This window comes from Triplophysa rosa, linkage group LG5 (assembly GCF_024868665.1).
Source record: "Triplophysa rosa linkage group LG5, Trosa_1v2, whole genome shotgun sequence".
NCBI classification, from domain to species: Eukaryota; Metazoa; Chordata; class Actinopteri; order Cypriniformes; family Nemacheilidae; genus Triplophysa; species Triplophysa rosa.
The window spans coordinates 14,239,063-14,252,580 of NC_079894.1; the positions used below are offsets into that span (position 1 = coordinate 14,239,063).

The 13,518-nt window shown below is 37.9% G+C and overlaps 2 protein-coding genes across 19 annotated transcripts in view; one reads left to right on the forward strand and one right to left on the reverse strand.

Annotated features, from left to right (window-relative positions):
* Positions 1 to 10,694, forward strand: part of dlg1b (discs large MAGUK scaffold protein 1b) — a 100,440-nt gene extending 89,746 nt beyond the window's left edge. For 8 of the 18 annotated variants that reach the window (XM_057334068.1, XM_057334069.1, XM_057334071.1 and 5 more), the window contains 4 exons: positions 7,509 to 7,681; positions 7,879 to 7,988; positions 8,268 to 8,359; positions 8,995 to 10,692. In XM_057334068.1, the coding sequence (XP_057190051.1) occupies positions 7,509 to 7,681; positions 7,879 to 7,988; positions 8,268 to 8,359; positions 8,995 to 9,101 (482 nt within the window). In that variant the 3' untranslated portion in view covers positions 9,102 to 10,692. Of the gene's footprint in view, positions 1 to 7,508; positions 7,682 to 7,878; positions 7,989 to 8,267; positions 8,360 to 8,994 lie in introns of all 18 variants that reach the window. The other 10 variants (XM_057334062.1, XM_057334063.1, XM_057334064.1 and 7 more) reach the window with 3 other exon arrangements.
* Positions 10,695 to 10,802: 108 nt separating this feature from the next.
* On the reverse strand, positions 10,803 to 12,255 carry ncbp2as2 (NCBP2 antisense 2 (head to head)). The gene is made up of 2 exons (XM_057334083.1): positions 12,237 to 12,255; positions 10,803 to 12,156 (listed from the first exon to the last, which is right to left on the reverse strand). Exon 2 carries the CDS (start codon positions 12,147 to 12,149, stop codon positions 11,835 to 11,837), a length of 315 nt encoding a protein of 104 aa, XP_057190066.1. The 5' UTR covers positions 12,150 to 12,156; positions 12,237 to 12,255; the 3' UTR covers positions 10,803 to 11,834.
* Positions 12,256 to 13,518: the final 1,263 nt, after the last annotated feature.

Consider the following 13,518-nt stretch of genomic DNA (forward strand, 5'->3'; position numbering starts at 1 on the left):
AATGCTTATAATGTAATCATTTTCTCAACATGCAATAAAATCTTGAGCTCATAATGTAATAATAATTATTAAATTATGAGAAATGCATTGCATTATAAACGTGTCATATTGTCATATCTGTAATAGGCTTTTTAAACATAAAAACATTGGTTTAAACTAACTACGAAATGCACCAGACTTAAATATTCATGCAATAATAATAATAGTAATAAGAATAAGAATAACTATTATTATTATTTTCATGGTACATTACATTAGCATTTATATAGAATGAGTAAACTATAGCTAAACTTTAGTGAGGGGACGTTCGGTTAAACGGACGTGTTAAACTGGAGGTGACACAATAAACTGTCTTCCGTACGATTTAAAATTGAATGTTACTTAAATACAGGAATAGTTGACAATCCTTCTTTACAAGTTTTAAACACTTAGATTATGTTCTTACTTTAGCCATGCATTAAATGCACGTCCTTGAATAAGTGCTGTTTGCTAACTTCTCAGGTAATGTCAGTGGTATGATGACAACGACAGTGGTTAGTTACATGTAAAGATATTTTTGTCATGGGCGGCAGGAAAGAACCCAAATGCAGGCAGACGGTGGCGAAGGGGTTAAACACGGATATTTATTAATAACAAATAAACACAAAACAAAGACCCACAATGGGGTAACGAAGACCGAACTTAATATAAAAACAGAAAAAAAGTACTTCCCACGAGGGGGCAAAAACAGCAGGACCAAAATAACAAGAACTAACATGACCAAACGTCAAAACATCAAAACACAAGGCTGGACTTGAAGAGACAAGGAGCACACGAACGAGGTACACGGTACACATGCATACACAACGTACGTAATCCAACAGCACAAGACAAAGAAACATGAGGGCATTAAATAGGGAAGACAAACGAGGGATAATTACACAGGGCAGGTGAGTAACATTAGACACGAGAGGGAAGCAATACATGAAACAAGAAGGGCGGGGCCAATGACGAGACACTGGAGAGAACGTTTATTATTGTCAAAAGGACAATAACATGTTTCTCTCCACACATAACCAAAGACTTTGTCATGGCTCTGCCTCAGGACCAGGAAATCCAAGACTAGGTGAGGCAGAACCATGACAATTTTAATTGTTTGATCAAAATTATTGCTAGAGAACAACTGAGTTGCGCACCTAAACTCTACCTCCTTGAATCGAAGGCATTTTTTATGAACAAATGTGGAAAAAATCAATAAAAGTTTTGAAAGTCTGGGATTGATCGCGTTATCTGCCTCAGGCAACGGCAGCACGGAACACGAGTTAAATGAACATTTCTTCACTTTAATAGAAGTTATAACATGAGGCTACATCAGAGGATACATTGAAAAATAAAGTACAACTTACAATCACGCATCATTTCTGTGCCTATAAACTGTTTCAACCAGGGCAATCGTCAGAACTTGTCAGCTACGACGTTTACATCACGTTTACCTCAGGAAGGTAAAAGTGTCTCTATTAGGGATGTCAACAATTAATCGATGATTGATTGTTGATAAAAGATATAATCGATTAAAGCTATCAATGGTCAATCAAGCAATTTTAATAAGCTTTTAATATGATCCAACATTAAAAGTACATTAAAACAGAAACAATACAATGTCATTCAACATGGAAAGTAATAGAAATTTAGTAACTAAGTCATGGTAATTATCATTTCCCCAGATATTTTTTTCATATAGTGCACTGCACTTTGACAGAGCTGCGGGACACGGGCAGGACATAATTCATTCCTACAACTTGTTAATTCATTACTACGATTTAGCCATTTATTAATTTGTAAAATGAGGAACTAAGGAAATCGAGGAACGAATTAATAAGTCATAGGAACGAATTCTTAATTCATGGCCATGAAATCTTTTATTTTCCACCCGTATACCACAGTAATCAATGCGAAAACAGGGATTAAAAATGAATGACAAGAAAATAAACCTGCGAAATTAAAGAGTGAGACTGAGAAGATTTGGGAAAAGAAACTATAAGTATTATTAAGTTTGTGGAAATTCGTGACCAACCGGCAAAACCGAACACAAAGCCGCATATGGCTTTAAATGTATGGTCTTGAACGGCATGAATCCAAAAGCATGGTCGAGATGTAACATTTACATTTATGCATTTGGCATTTATACATGTGGCTTTCATCCAAAGCGACTTTCATTGCATTATACTATACATTTGTTTCTGAGTATGTGCAATTCCTGGGATCAAACCCATGACCTTGGTGCTGCTAGCGCCATGCTCTAACCACTGAGCTACAGGAAATTTGTTTATTATATTGAAAAATAATGATTATATTGTAAAAAAAAAAAAATTATGTGCTGGTATTACCTTATGAACTGTGATTACATTACATTATAAGTTGCCACAGTGTCTTCATAATGTAATACGTTTCTCATACAATAAACTATTACATAATGAGAATAATTGTTATTACATTATACAATTATTATTACATTATGAGCTCAAGATTTTATTACGTTTTGAGAAAATGATTACATTATGAGCATTTTATTACATTAATAATGTAATACTTATTACAGTTATTACATTATGAGTTGCTACAAACACTTTAATTATTCTGTTACACAAATTTAAATTCATCTATTAAGTAGTTTGTGTTCCCTGCTTGTCTAGCAATGTGTGTTTATACATAAAATAAACATAAAATAAATATATTGAGCTGGCTCGTGCAATTTCGTCTAAACGGCTTCAAAAATTGTCACATGATTTCCGGTAAGGGAACATAGGGAGCATCGGTGCTCCCTGTTTTTTGTGTTGCATTGTGGAAATGATTAGGGAATGAACGTTCCAGTGCACTGGATGGATTTCGCGAATGAGACAGCCCTTAAAATGGCCGATCAACTGATTCCCTGATCAGTTCAATTCAATTTTATTTATATAGCGCTTTTTACAATGTGCATTGTTACAAAGCAGCTTTACAGGAGAAAATAAGAAAAACAGAAAAACACAGAAAAGGTATAAACACAGCGCATGGTGTTTATAGAGCAAGCAAGATCATTCTAATAAATAATATCTAATAAAAGCAGTCTCCCGGTGAGCAAGCCAACACGGCCCTGTGGCGAGGAACCCAAACTGCAATGATAAAAGAATGGAGAAAAAAACCTCGGGAGAAAGCGGTCTCAGCCGGGAGGGCCAGATCCCCTCTGACGTGTCACAGCTGCACTCAGTGACTTTGATTAAAAGTGAAAAATAGGGAGAGCTTATTAGTTGTGATTTAGGAAATTTCATTTGTTGAAACTGTTAAGGTCTAATTTTTTCTTATTTTGTGATCGATATCAGACAACAGAGGAATGTTATAAGCATGGAAAATAGTAATGGCGTAGTGTAACTGAGTGCAGCTATAACTTAAAGTACCTATATGTAACATTGACACCTAGTGGTTGAGCTTGGTATCACAGTCAAATTCAAAATATTGGCAAGGGTTTTTCCCCGTCCGTCCTCCTTCTCAGACTCGACGCTCACAGGAGTTGCCAGACACTTACAGGAGTGTAATGAAAAGCATAACCTCTTACACTGTAAGTTTATCTGATAATTTATATGTTTGCATTGGTTTTGTTGTTTGCAAATATAACTCAATCAGCAGCTCGTTTCAGAGGTTGTGTCCTCCGGAGGTCGCATTTACGGGCCATATTGCGGTCTCGTTTAAATAACCGTAATAAAATTGTATATTACTCCTCGTAAGTTGAAAAAGAATATAGCAATTCTTTCTAAGTTTTCAACGTAATAGTACCGGAAAGGGTGGAATCGGCAACCGACTGTAGTGTATTTCGGGGAAACTATGAGTTTAACCACAGTAACATACGTATAATTAATTGTGATTAAACAATAACTATTTTATACACTTTAACCTGATGCAGCAGAGCTAATAACAGCGACAAACTAAAATGTACTCGTCCAGCGAGTGATCAGCAGGTCGTATATTAACTCTAAGAAATATTACTCCCCTGCCTTGGAAAAACAATATTCTTACTGTAGTACAGTACCACTTCAGAAATCTTAACGAAATCAAGCAGTTTAAGTGACCTTGATATGTGATAAATAAACACAGAAACAATTCGAGCGTGGATACACATGCGGTTTATTTATCTACACTACGGGGGAACTAAAATCAACTAGCTAACACAAACCAAACATTAACAAACAAACATAAAAACGTAAAACAGTAGAGAATGAAAGAAATAGATAAAGCAAAGAAAATGGCAGTATTAAATCAGCTATTCACATCTGCACGAACCATCAAGGACAAATCTCCTTATTTAAAAGGGGCAAAGCTTATACGCAACTGGTTAGCAATAGTTCAGATACTTGCATTGGCTTCTTTGTTTCTCGGGACACGTGCTGGCGCGCGTATCAAAGGGTCCTGATGCGTTCAGAGCGAGCCGGGAGTCCGTTGGATTTAGCTGACCCAAACTGCTGGAAGAGGCTATCTCTGAGGAGAGACAGGTCTCGAGAGGTTGAAAGAAAACGAACGAGCGAACGCGCACGAGCGCGAACGCACACAAGCGAACGAACATACACAAAAGAGCAAGCTTTCCTGCGTGTTCAGATGTTTTAACACAGAGGGCGTCACGCCCCTCCAAGGTGGGCGATCCAATGTGATGAGATAGTTTTGGGCGCGAAAACATGTTTCTTTGTCCGGCACACTAACTCATTTGCATTTATGGTCGCCTGGGAGTTTGGAGCAGGAATAGACTTAGAATAGAATAAAATGAGTATGGTATAAAATACATTACTGTGCTATACACCATATTCTAAGACATGAAAAGGGAAACACGTAGATATGAAACATGAAGGGGTTACAATTACATTGACCTGTAGTTTGGACAAGAATGTAAATATACACAGAATACCACTAAGCACATATGCCTTTGAGGTTATAGGTGAAGGAGAATAACATAGAGACAAGCATACAATGTGGAGATTCATGTGTATACACTTTAAACCAGTCTTTTGTGGCTAAGGAAAGAGAAAGAGACATTCTTTTGGAAGAATTTGAGGCTCTCAGTCCCTGGGGGCCACATGGCTTTTCTCAATTTGGTGAACAGTCCTGTCCTCCCCCAAGAACCTCCTTTGAAGTCTAGGGGAGAGTATCCGAATCTGTCCTGGTTTAGATGAAGGTGTTGAGAATAGGACATTTGGCCAGACTTGTTGGTGCCTGGTCGTAGTCCTGCTGAGAGGTTACTGTGTTTTACGATCACAGATGGTAAACTTTGATCCGACCATACCCTACACGACAGTAAAATTATTACATGCAGTACAGCTACTTTAAAACTGCTGTCATGTGATGTAAGTTTAGCATCTAATACTAAGTATTAGATGTGACAAGTAGTCCGTCTTTGCTCTTGGTTGGGGATGGAGTTGCCTGAGCTGGAGCTGGGATGGTCAGATGATCACTTTGCTCTTGGATGGTGATGGAATTGCCTGAAACTGGAGCTGGGATGGTAAGTCAGTCGGGCTCTCGCAGGAGGATGGCACGGGATGTTCAGGAGCATTGCGTAATCTCTAGTTAGGGATGGGCATATGACGTTCATCTAGGCCTGGCGTAATCTCTCCCTACCTCCGAGGTGGGGGAGGAAGGCAGAAAGAGAATAATTAGCGTAGCTGCTGTTCATACATTTTTTTTAAATTTAGCATATATGCATAATGTGAATGCTTGGCTGAAAAGATGTGTCTTTAACTAGATTTAAATTGGGAGAGTGTGTCTGACCCTCAAATGGTATCGGGAAGGCTATTCCAGAGTTTAGGTGCTACGTATGAGAAAGCTCTACCCCCTTTGGTGGATTTAGTTATTTAGTGGAGTTTTGAGATCTTAGAGAGCGTGATAGGTTGTAGTGTGGTAAAAGCTCTGTTATGTAGGTAGGGGCTAAACCGTTTAAGGCTTTATAAGTAATTAAAAGAACTTTAAAGTCAATACAATACTTAATGGGTAGCCAGTGAAGGGATGATAACATTGCGGTTATGTGATCGTATTTTTGGACCAGGTTAGAACTAACTGTAGTTTGTTTATTGATGATGCAGGACAACCATTGAGTAGTGCATTACAATAGTCAAGTCTTGAGGTCATAAATGCATGAATAAGCTTTTCTGCGTTAGCAACACATAGAATATTTCGTAGTAAGGCAACATTTCTAAGGTGGAAGAAGGCTGTTTTTGTGACATTTGAGATGTGATTTCCAAATGACAGGTTGCTGTCTAACGCCTAGGTCTTTAACTGTATGTGTTGGAGTAACAGTGCAGCCTTCAATTTGCAGGTTATAATCCGAAATATTCTTCTTACGTGTCTTTGGTCCAATAAATATTATTTCTGTTTTATTGGAATTTAAAAGAAAGAAAATTACTTGTCATCCAATGTTTTATGTCTTGGATGCACTCTGTCAATTTGGATAGCTGAAAGGAATCATCTGGTCTTGATGAGATATATAGCTGAGTATCATATGCATAACAGTGGAAGCTAATTTCATGTTTTCTAATAATGTTGCCAAGGGGCAGCATGTATATGGAGAATAGCAAGGGTCCTAAAACCGATCCCTGAGGTAATCCATAATTTACTTGCGTTAGATTTGATGATTCCCCATTTAAATGGACTAATTGATGTCTGTCTGATAAGTAAGATCTGAACCATTGTAGTGCCTGACCCTGAATACCGGTATAATTGTGTAAGCGATCTAGAAGTATTTTATGGTCTACAGTATCGAACGCAGCACTAAGGTCAAGCAGGACTAGTAGTGAGATGTTACCTTTATCTGATGCTATAAGCAGGTTGTTTGTAATTTTAACGAGCGCAGTTTCAGTGCTATGATGCGGTCTAAAGCCCGACTGAAATTCACATGTCATTGTTTTGTAAGAAAGAGCACAACTGAGTGGACACTTGACACTACTTTTTCTAGTATTTTGGACAGGTAAGGGAGATTTGAAATCGGTCTATAGCTTCCTAGTTCACTGGGGTCTAAGTTTGGTTGCTTGACAAGAGGCTTAATGACGGCCATCTTAAAGGGTCCTGGGACATGACCTAGATTGATTGACGAGTTGATAATGTTATAAATGGGCTCAATTGCAACAGGTAGTAGCGGAATAACCAGGCCAGGTGATGTCTGTTTATTTGTTCATTTAGCAACTGTACTAAATAAAAACCTTGGATTGTTTTTGTCAGTTTCTATGAGGTATCAGAGGTGCTCAGGCTTTGCTGCTTTAAAAATTAAAAAAAAACTACTGGCCTGACTACTGAACACTCATACAGTCATTTTTAGAGCTCGGTGCATCTTTCTTGGTCCAAAAAATTCATTTATTGAAGCTAAGTTTCTTCATGTTTCAGCCGTATTTATCCTGCAACATCCCGTACAGAATCTCTGGAGTCAATACTAAAGTTTAAAAAGTATAAAAACACGTTTGTATAATAATAAAGTTTGTAATACATGAAACAAACGTACAGCATGTGCTCTCTTGTCTCAGATACAACAAGGCCAAAGCGTGATTACGAGGTGGATGCCAGAGACTACCACTTTGTTGTGTCTAGAGAGCAGATGGAGAAAGACATACTGGAGCACAAGTTCATTGAGGCGGGCCAGTACAACAATCACCTGTATGGAACCAGCGTGCAGTCTGTCAGAGAGGTGGCCGAAAAGGTGAGATCAAATCTGTTTATCTTCATACAGGATTTTTTATATTTACCCATGCTAACGTAAGTGTGATTGTCAAGACTACATGCTGATTATTATATAACTGTGTACTCTAGACTGCATTTGAGGGATTTAGCTCAGCTATATTTTTTTTTAGTATTACGAGTCGAGTGTAAAACATGACTTTTTTGCGAATTCCTCAGGGCAAACACTGCATTCTAGATGTATCAGGCAATGCTATCAAGAGACTGCAAGTGGCTCAGCTTTACCCCATCGCTATTTTCATCAAACCCAAATCAATGGAAAACATCATGTGAGTAGAAAATAAAGATCCAGCTTTTCACAGAAATAAAGATAGTGCTTTCACAGAAGACATAATCCAGAAAAACACATTATCAATGACTAATACATTACTAGTGTCTTTCTAGACTGCCCATTCTGCTGTCATTGTGTCATATACCATAAACTGTCGAACCCATAAAGGCATGACCAAATCTCTTTCTCAGACTTGCTCTTTCCCCGCAAACTATGTAACACAAGACACTGAAATTAGTGTAATGTGTAATTGGAGCGCAATGTGCTTGTTCCTTAGGGAGATGAACAAAAGATTCACAGAGGAACAAGGCAGGAAGACATATGATAGAGCTATGAAGCTGGAACAGGAGTTTATGGAGCATTTCACAGGTCTGTCAGTCTGTCATGTCTGAAATACAAACATGACATTACATATATACCTGCATTACAATGTATGTGATTGCTGGACACTATGGATGTGCACAACTACATGTATAAAACCTACATGGATTATGCGTAATAATATTGCTCGCAGCAGGTAATAAATTAGAAGTGAAATTAGAATTTGTTTATATTTATATAGATTTGCTAGCTGGACTGTATGTGACTGTAAGGGATTACATTTAGGAAGACAGTAACTATTACAGTAACCATACCAAAAACATTAGAATCATTACATGGTTCTTGGATGACTGGTAGATCCATTCTAACTGTTAAAGTGTATCGTTTTTATATGAAGAGTTTTGTTCCAAAATGAGATTTTTTTCAAAAATCATGTTTTTTTATTGTGCATTACAATTAATATCAATCAAACTGCAGTTGGTTTGTTTTGATTTAAGCCATAATAACTTGGCTAACTAACACAATAAAACACTATAAAAACATGATAACATAATAAAAAACATGATTTTTGAAATATTTAAAAAACGCAGTTATCTCATTTTGGATCCAAACTCTTCATGTATTTCATTGCATGTTTTCGTTGTTAATGCTGTTACCTCACTGTGATCATATCTGGTTTGCAGCCATTGTTCAAGGGGACACTTTGGAAGAGATCTACGATCAAGTAAAGCAGATCATTGAGGAACAGTCTGGGCCATTCATCTGGATACAGTCCAAGGAGAAACTATGAGCACCTTCAGGAGTTTGTCATCCCTCTCTCTTTGCCTGATTTATTTATTGATTCTGTCCTCTTTTTTTGTTAATTCTTTTTCATAGTTGGGCGTCTCCAAGTGACATGCATTCAACATATTAATTCCAGCATACTTCACTCTCTGTTTAGTCCTACTTCTTCACCTCCTGACTTTGAGCTCCTCCAGTAGCTGTTTAAAGAAAAGAGGATCAATCTTTTTCAGATCTCAACTGCTTCCAAGCTTACAGAAAGCTACAGTATGTTAGACCAGCATCTGTTTACCAGGGTTTTCGGAAACGGTACAGTTCCTTAATGTTTAAGGGAGGTTACTTTGTAAGGAAAAAGAGTGGATTTAGTTTTCTTTCGTTGTTGTCTTTTTTGTGGTGTAAGATTGTGATATGGAGCTTGGGTCTCAGGCATTGGATTGGTAAAATGGTGAAAAACACAAAAAGCAAAACTTTGCACGTTCTAGCTTTTACGACCATGTGTTCTTTGCTCTTTCTTTATTGTCGTTCATTTCCATCATAATCCATTACGTTCAGTACATTTATCTTATTCTCTTTTCCCTTTATTGTTGTATTGGCATGCTTATTGTTCTCCTCATTCTAAATGTCTGCGTTATGGAGCCGTTGTGTTTAGATGATGTCCGGCCGCACGGGCGCAAGACGTGTGCCGCCGTTGTTTTAGAATGTTGGAGTCTGCGATCAGTGTCTTACACAGAGTACGTGTTTTCAACACTCATGATTTACATTTAGGAAAGTCTGCCATTTCTAAGGAACTGATATTTTTAAGAGATGTCTTCACACATTCTTGGCAATAAAGTGCCAGCGCATATGTGGAAGAAATTTATTGTACAATGAGATCTTAACAGATATTTAACCCTCCATAAACTGCCTATTTTGTTATAATAAAATTCTATATTGAGCTTTACTTGAGCACTATTATGATGGGAGTTATTTTCTTGACATCGTAAAATGTATATTAGAGCAAGAGATTTAAAAACAAAATAGTACGAATATATTTTTTTCCTTTTTCTGTTTCCACCCTCTGTTTATTTTCATAAACTGCAAGAGATGGGAGAGAGGGGACCACATCAGTAGATTGGAAACTGAGACTAGCAGATGATGAATGCGATATTTGAGTGCCGTCACACTCCGACAGCTAGTTTTCGCGCTTCCTCTTCTCTGTCTACCCACCACTTCCAGCATCATCTGCTCAAGTGTGCTACATCAGAGTTATAACAGTGTGGAGAAGAATGCTCTGTCCGATTCCCCCTCTCAGACGCAAACCGATTCAGACGGATGAAAAGCTTCTCAAGGCTGTCGAAGCGTTGGCACAGGGCTGACGCTAGTGAACTGAACGCACCACAGAGACTCATTTTTCTAAACTCGTCCTGGAGAGGGGGACATGTCTGCTCTTCCTACGACGTGGTTGTTTTCTATACTAAGACTGCTTGTTGTACCACCTCACCACCTCTGCTTTTTAGGGACTGGCATAAATGAAACATGTAAATAACCTACTGATCTGATTCATTCCATTGATCCAAACGAACAAGAGGAGAATGGCTAATTCAAGAAAATAAAACAAAATGTTTCTCATAAGGCACAGTGCTAGTGTGAGTGTTCCTTCAGATGGGGGATGAGGTATATTTACATGCTGTGCTATCTGCAGTGCAGTATACTGTGTAGCTGTTCTAGGATCAGCAACTGGCTTTCCTTTTTGTTCTTACGGACATTAATATTGTTGGAACTCAAGTGCTGTGACAATTAATTCACATTGAAAGTTTATTAAATCAGTTCATGGCAAAAAGTGATATAGTGTAAGCAGAAGAGTGCTGAAATTTAGCACCCCACCACCAATGCAAGTATGCTATTGATTTTTCCAGTTCTCTCACACACTTTGATGTCATTTGCAAATAGTACCGTTAAAAAAACGTGGATTACAAATACAAGTATTTTACAAAAAAAACGTGATTTTTCATGGGATGGGGTGCTTATATCAAGTGCTACAAATACTTTAAAAATGTGGTTTTAAAAAATATCAGCACTCATCTCAAATGATCCCCACAGAAACAAAGTAGGAAATATTGCCTAGACACTGAAATGGGATAAAGACCCTGTTTTACACCAAAAGTTTTGTTAGTGAACAAAATTCTGTCATTTATTCAAAACCTGTATGACTCTTCTGTGAACACAGAAGATATTTTGAGACATGTCTCAGTGCTTTTGTATCCAATGGAAGTAAAGGGGGCAATGTTGTTTGGTTACCAACATTCTTCAAAATATCTTCTTTTTGTGTTCTGCAGGAGAAAAGTCATACAAGTTTGGAATGACATGGGGCCGAGTAACGGATGAAAGAATTGTAATTTTGGTGAGCTATCCCTTAACGCAGGTATCTTTATCGGTTCTTTATATATGGCTTTATGGGACAAATGATTGTATGTAGATCTAAAAAATGACTACATTATCTCTCCCGAGTCCCCAAGTAGACATGTTTTAATCCAACAAGCCTTAATGTTTTAATTAAATAACAAATAATCTCTATCGTATTTATATAATCCCATACTATTTATTTTACAAATCACATGGCACTTAGTCTTTTTTTTTTCATTTGACAGTGTTTACAGTAATAATTTAAACATCATCTGCTGATGCAGCTGACAGAAAAAACATTCTGCATGGAGTTCATAAATTCACAAATAGCAGCTCTCAGTCACAGTTGACTCTTTATCGGTCACTTTTTGTCTTTGATCTGTCTGCTGGCGTCTCTCATCCCGTCTTTTACTTCCTTCACAAACGTGTCCCGAAGCCTTGTTGCTCTCCGACCCAATTCCTGCACATCTCGGGGCATCTTTGACGTGTCCTCTCGTACCTGGCGAACGGTTTCTGACCTCAGCAGCTTAGTCGACGCTTCTTTCCCTGCGATCTGTGCTTTAGTAATGGCGAAGGCCGTGATCTGGGCTGCCCGTCTGATGGGTCGAGACTCGGCCAGTTTCTCCACCACTTGAGCGTTATTTATCAATGCGTTGACGATCCGCCGAAGCACCATTTTGAACCTGATATACACTTAACGTTAATCCGGTTTATTTTTAAAATACCGTTTAAATGAGGTATTTGTTATTTAATAAGAAAGTACCTCTAAGAAGTTCAAGGTTGAACTTTATGTATTCAAGAGGCTGGCTTTCTGACTCTACTGAGCATGCGTACTGACCTTTCAACGACGCCTGCTACCAGTGGGTTACGGCACGACAGCGCCCCCTAAAGACGTGGGGGAAATCATTTGAAAGACAAAACATCAATGAAAGATGCAATTAATCCACGTTTATTTTCATACTATTTATACTTTAATCTAGGTTTAGTGAAAAACACTAAACTATGAGTCAGGAGTAATCTAATGTCAGGTTTTATTCAATCTAATAATAATTCCCGTCATGCATTTCATTTTGCATTGCATTGTAAGCATTTTAATTCATAAAAGAGCCGTCTTTGTGAGTTTGGTCTGTAGAGAGCAGATAGTTTATCTGCTGGGTACACACACGTGTTCAGTATGCTGCACTTTCAATGGGGATTGCATCATCTTCGGGGGTGTGTCATTTTTGATCAGGGTGAAGTAAATTAAAGTTCTTCACTTCCAACATTGACGGAAGCTGATTTCATTTCACATATTTATTTTTGAGTGTTTCGTGTTCTTCGCATAGAACTTTAGTGTTTTTGTTTATGTAAAGCTGTTCCATTTGTTGTTTCCTTAATGCCCGGATCTCTTAATACTTACGGTTTACAGCAGCTTTGGGCCTCAGTGAAAAGAGAGAATTACAATTCACTTGTGCCACTGCGATTTCAAGACTCTGCAGATCTGACCTGCGCATGGGAACTCTCCTGAACTTTAAAGTCTCTTTTTGTAAAGAAATGTATGTTTGCGCAATGTCTTATACTAACCTTAATACCACCAAGGATCGACAAACCTTTTGAGCTATGTATTCAACTAAGAACTACTTCAGAAATATAGGCTACAAAGGTCGGAATCATTAATGTCTAGAGCTCAAATAGTGAGGCACCGGTTACAGCACTGTTTAATATTTTATACTAAGGTGAAATTTTAACAAATCGGCTGCAGCAGTCAAACACAACAAGCTTTAAATATGCGTGATTTGACCGCTGTCTGAATTTACATGCTCACGGGCACTTTCCATTAAACTCTGTGAACTCTGTGAAGGAAGATCATTTCAATGTGTTCTCACAACGCTTGCTGCTGAGAATAAAACAATCACAGAGCTTCACCTCTGACCAAATAAAACATTAAGGAATCAAAGTGTTCTTCATAACACAGTGTGTCCTGCTGAAATCTCTGCTATCACTTACATTGACGGTGCAGCACTGTTTCATCTTTCAACCCAATGAACTTCATTTTCAATAAATAA

Bases quoted from the DNA above. Each gene is read 5' to 3' on its own strand.
- ncbp2as2 (XM_057334083.1), bottom strand. From the start codon at position 12,149: ATGGTGCTTCGGCGGATCGTCAACGCATTGATAAATAACGCTCAAGTG.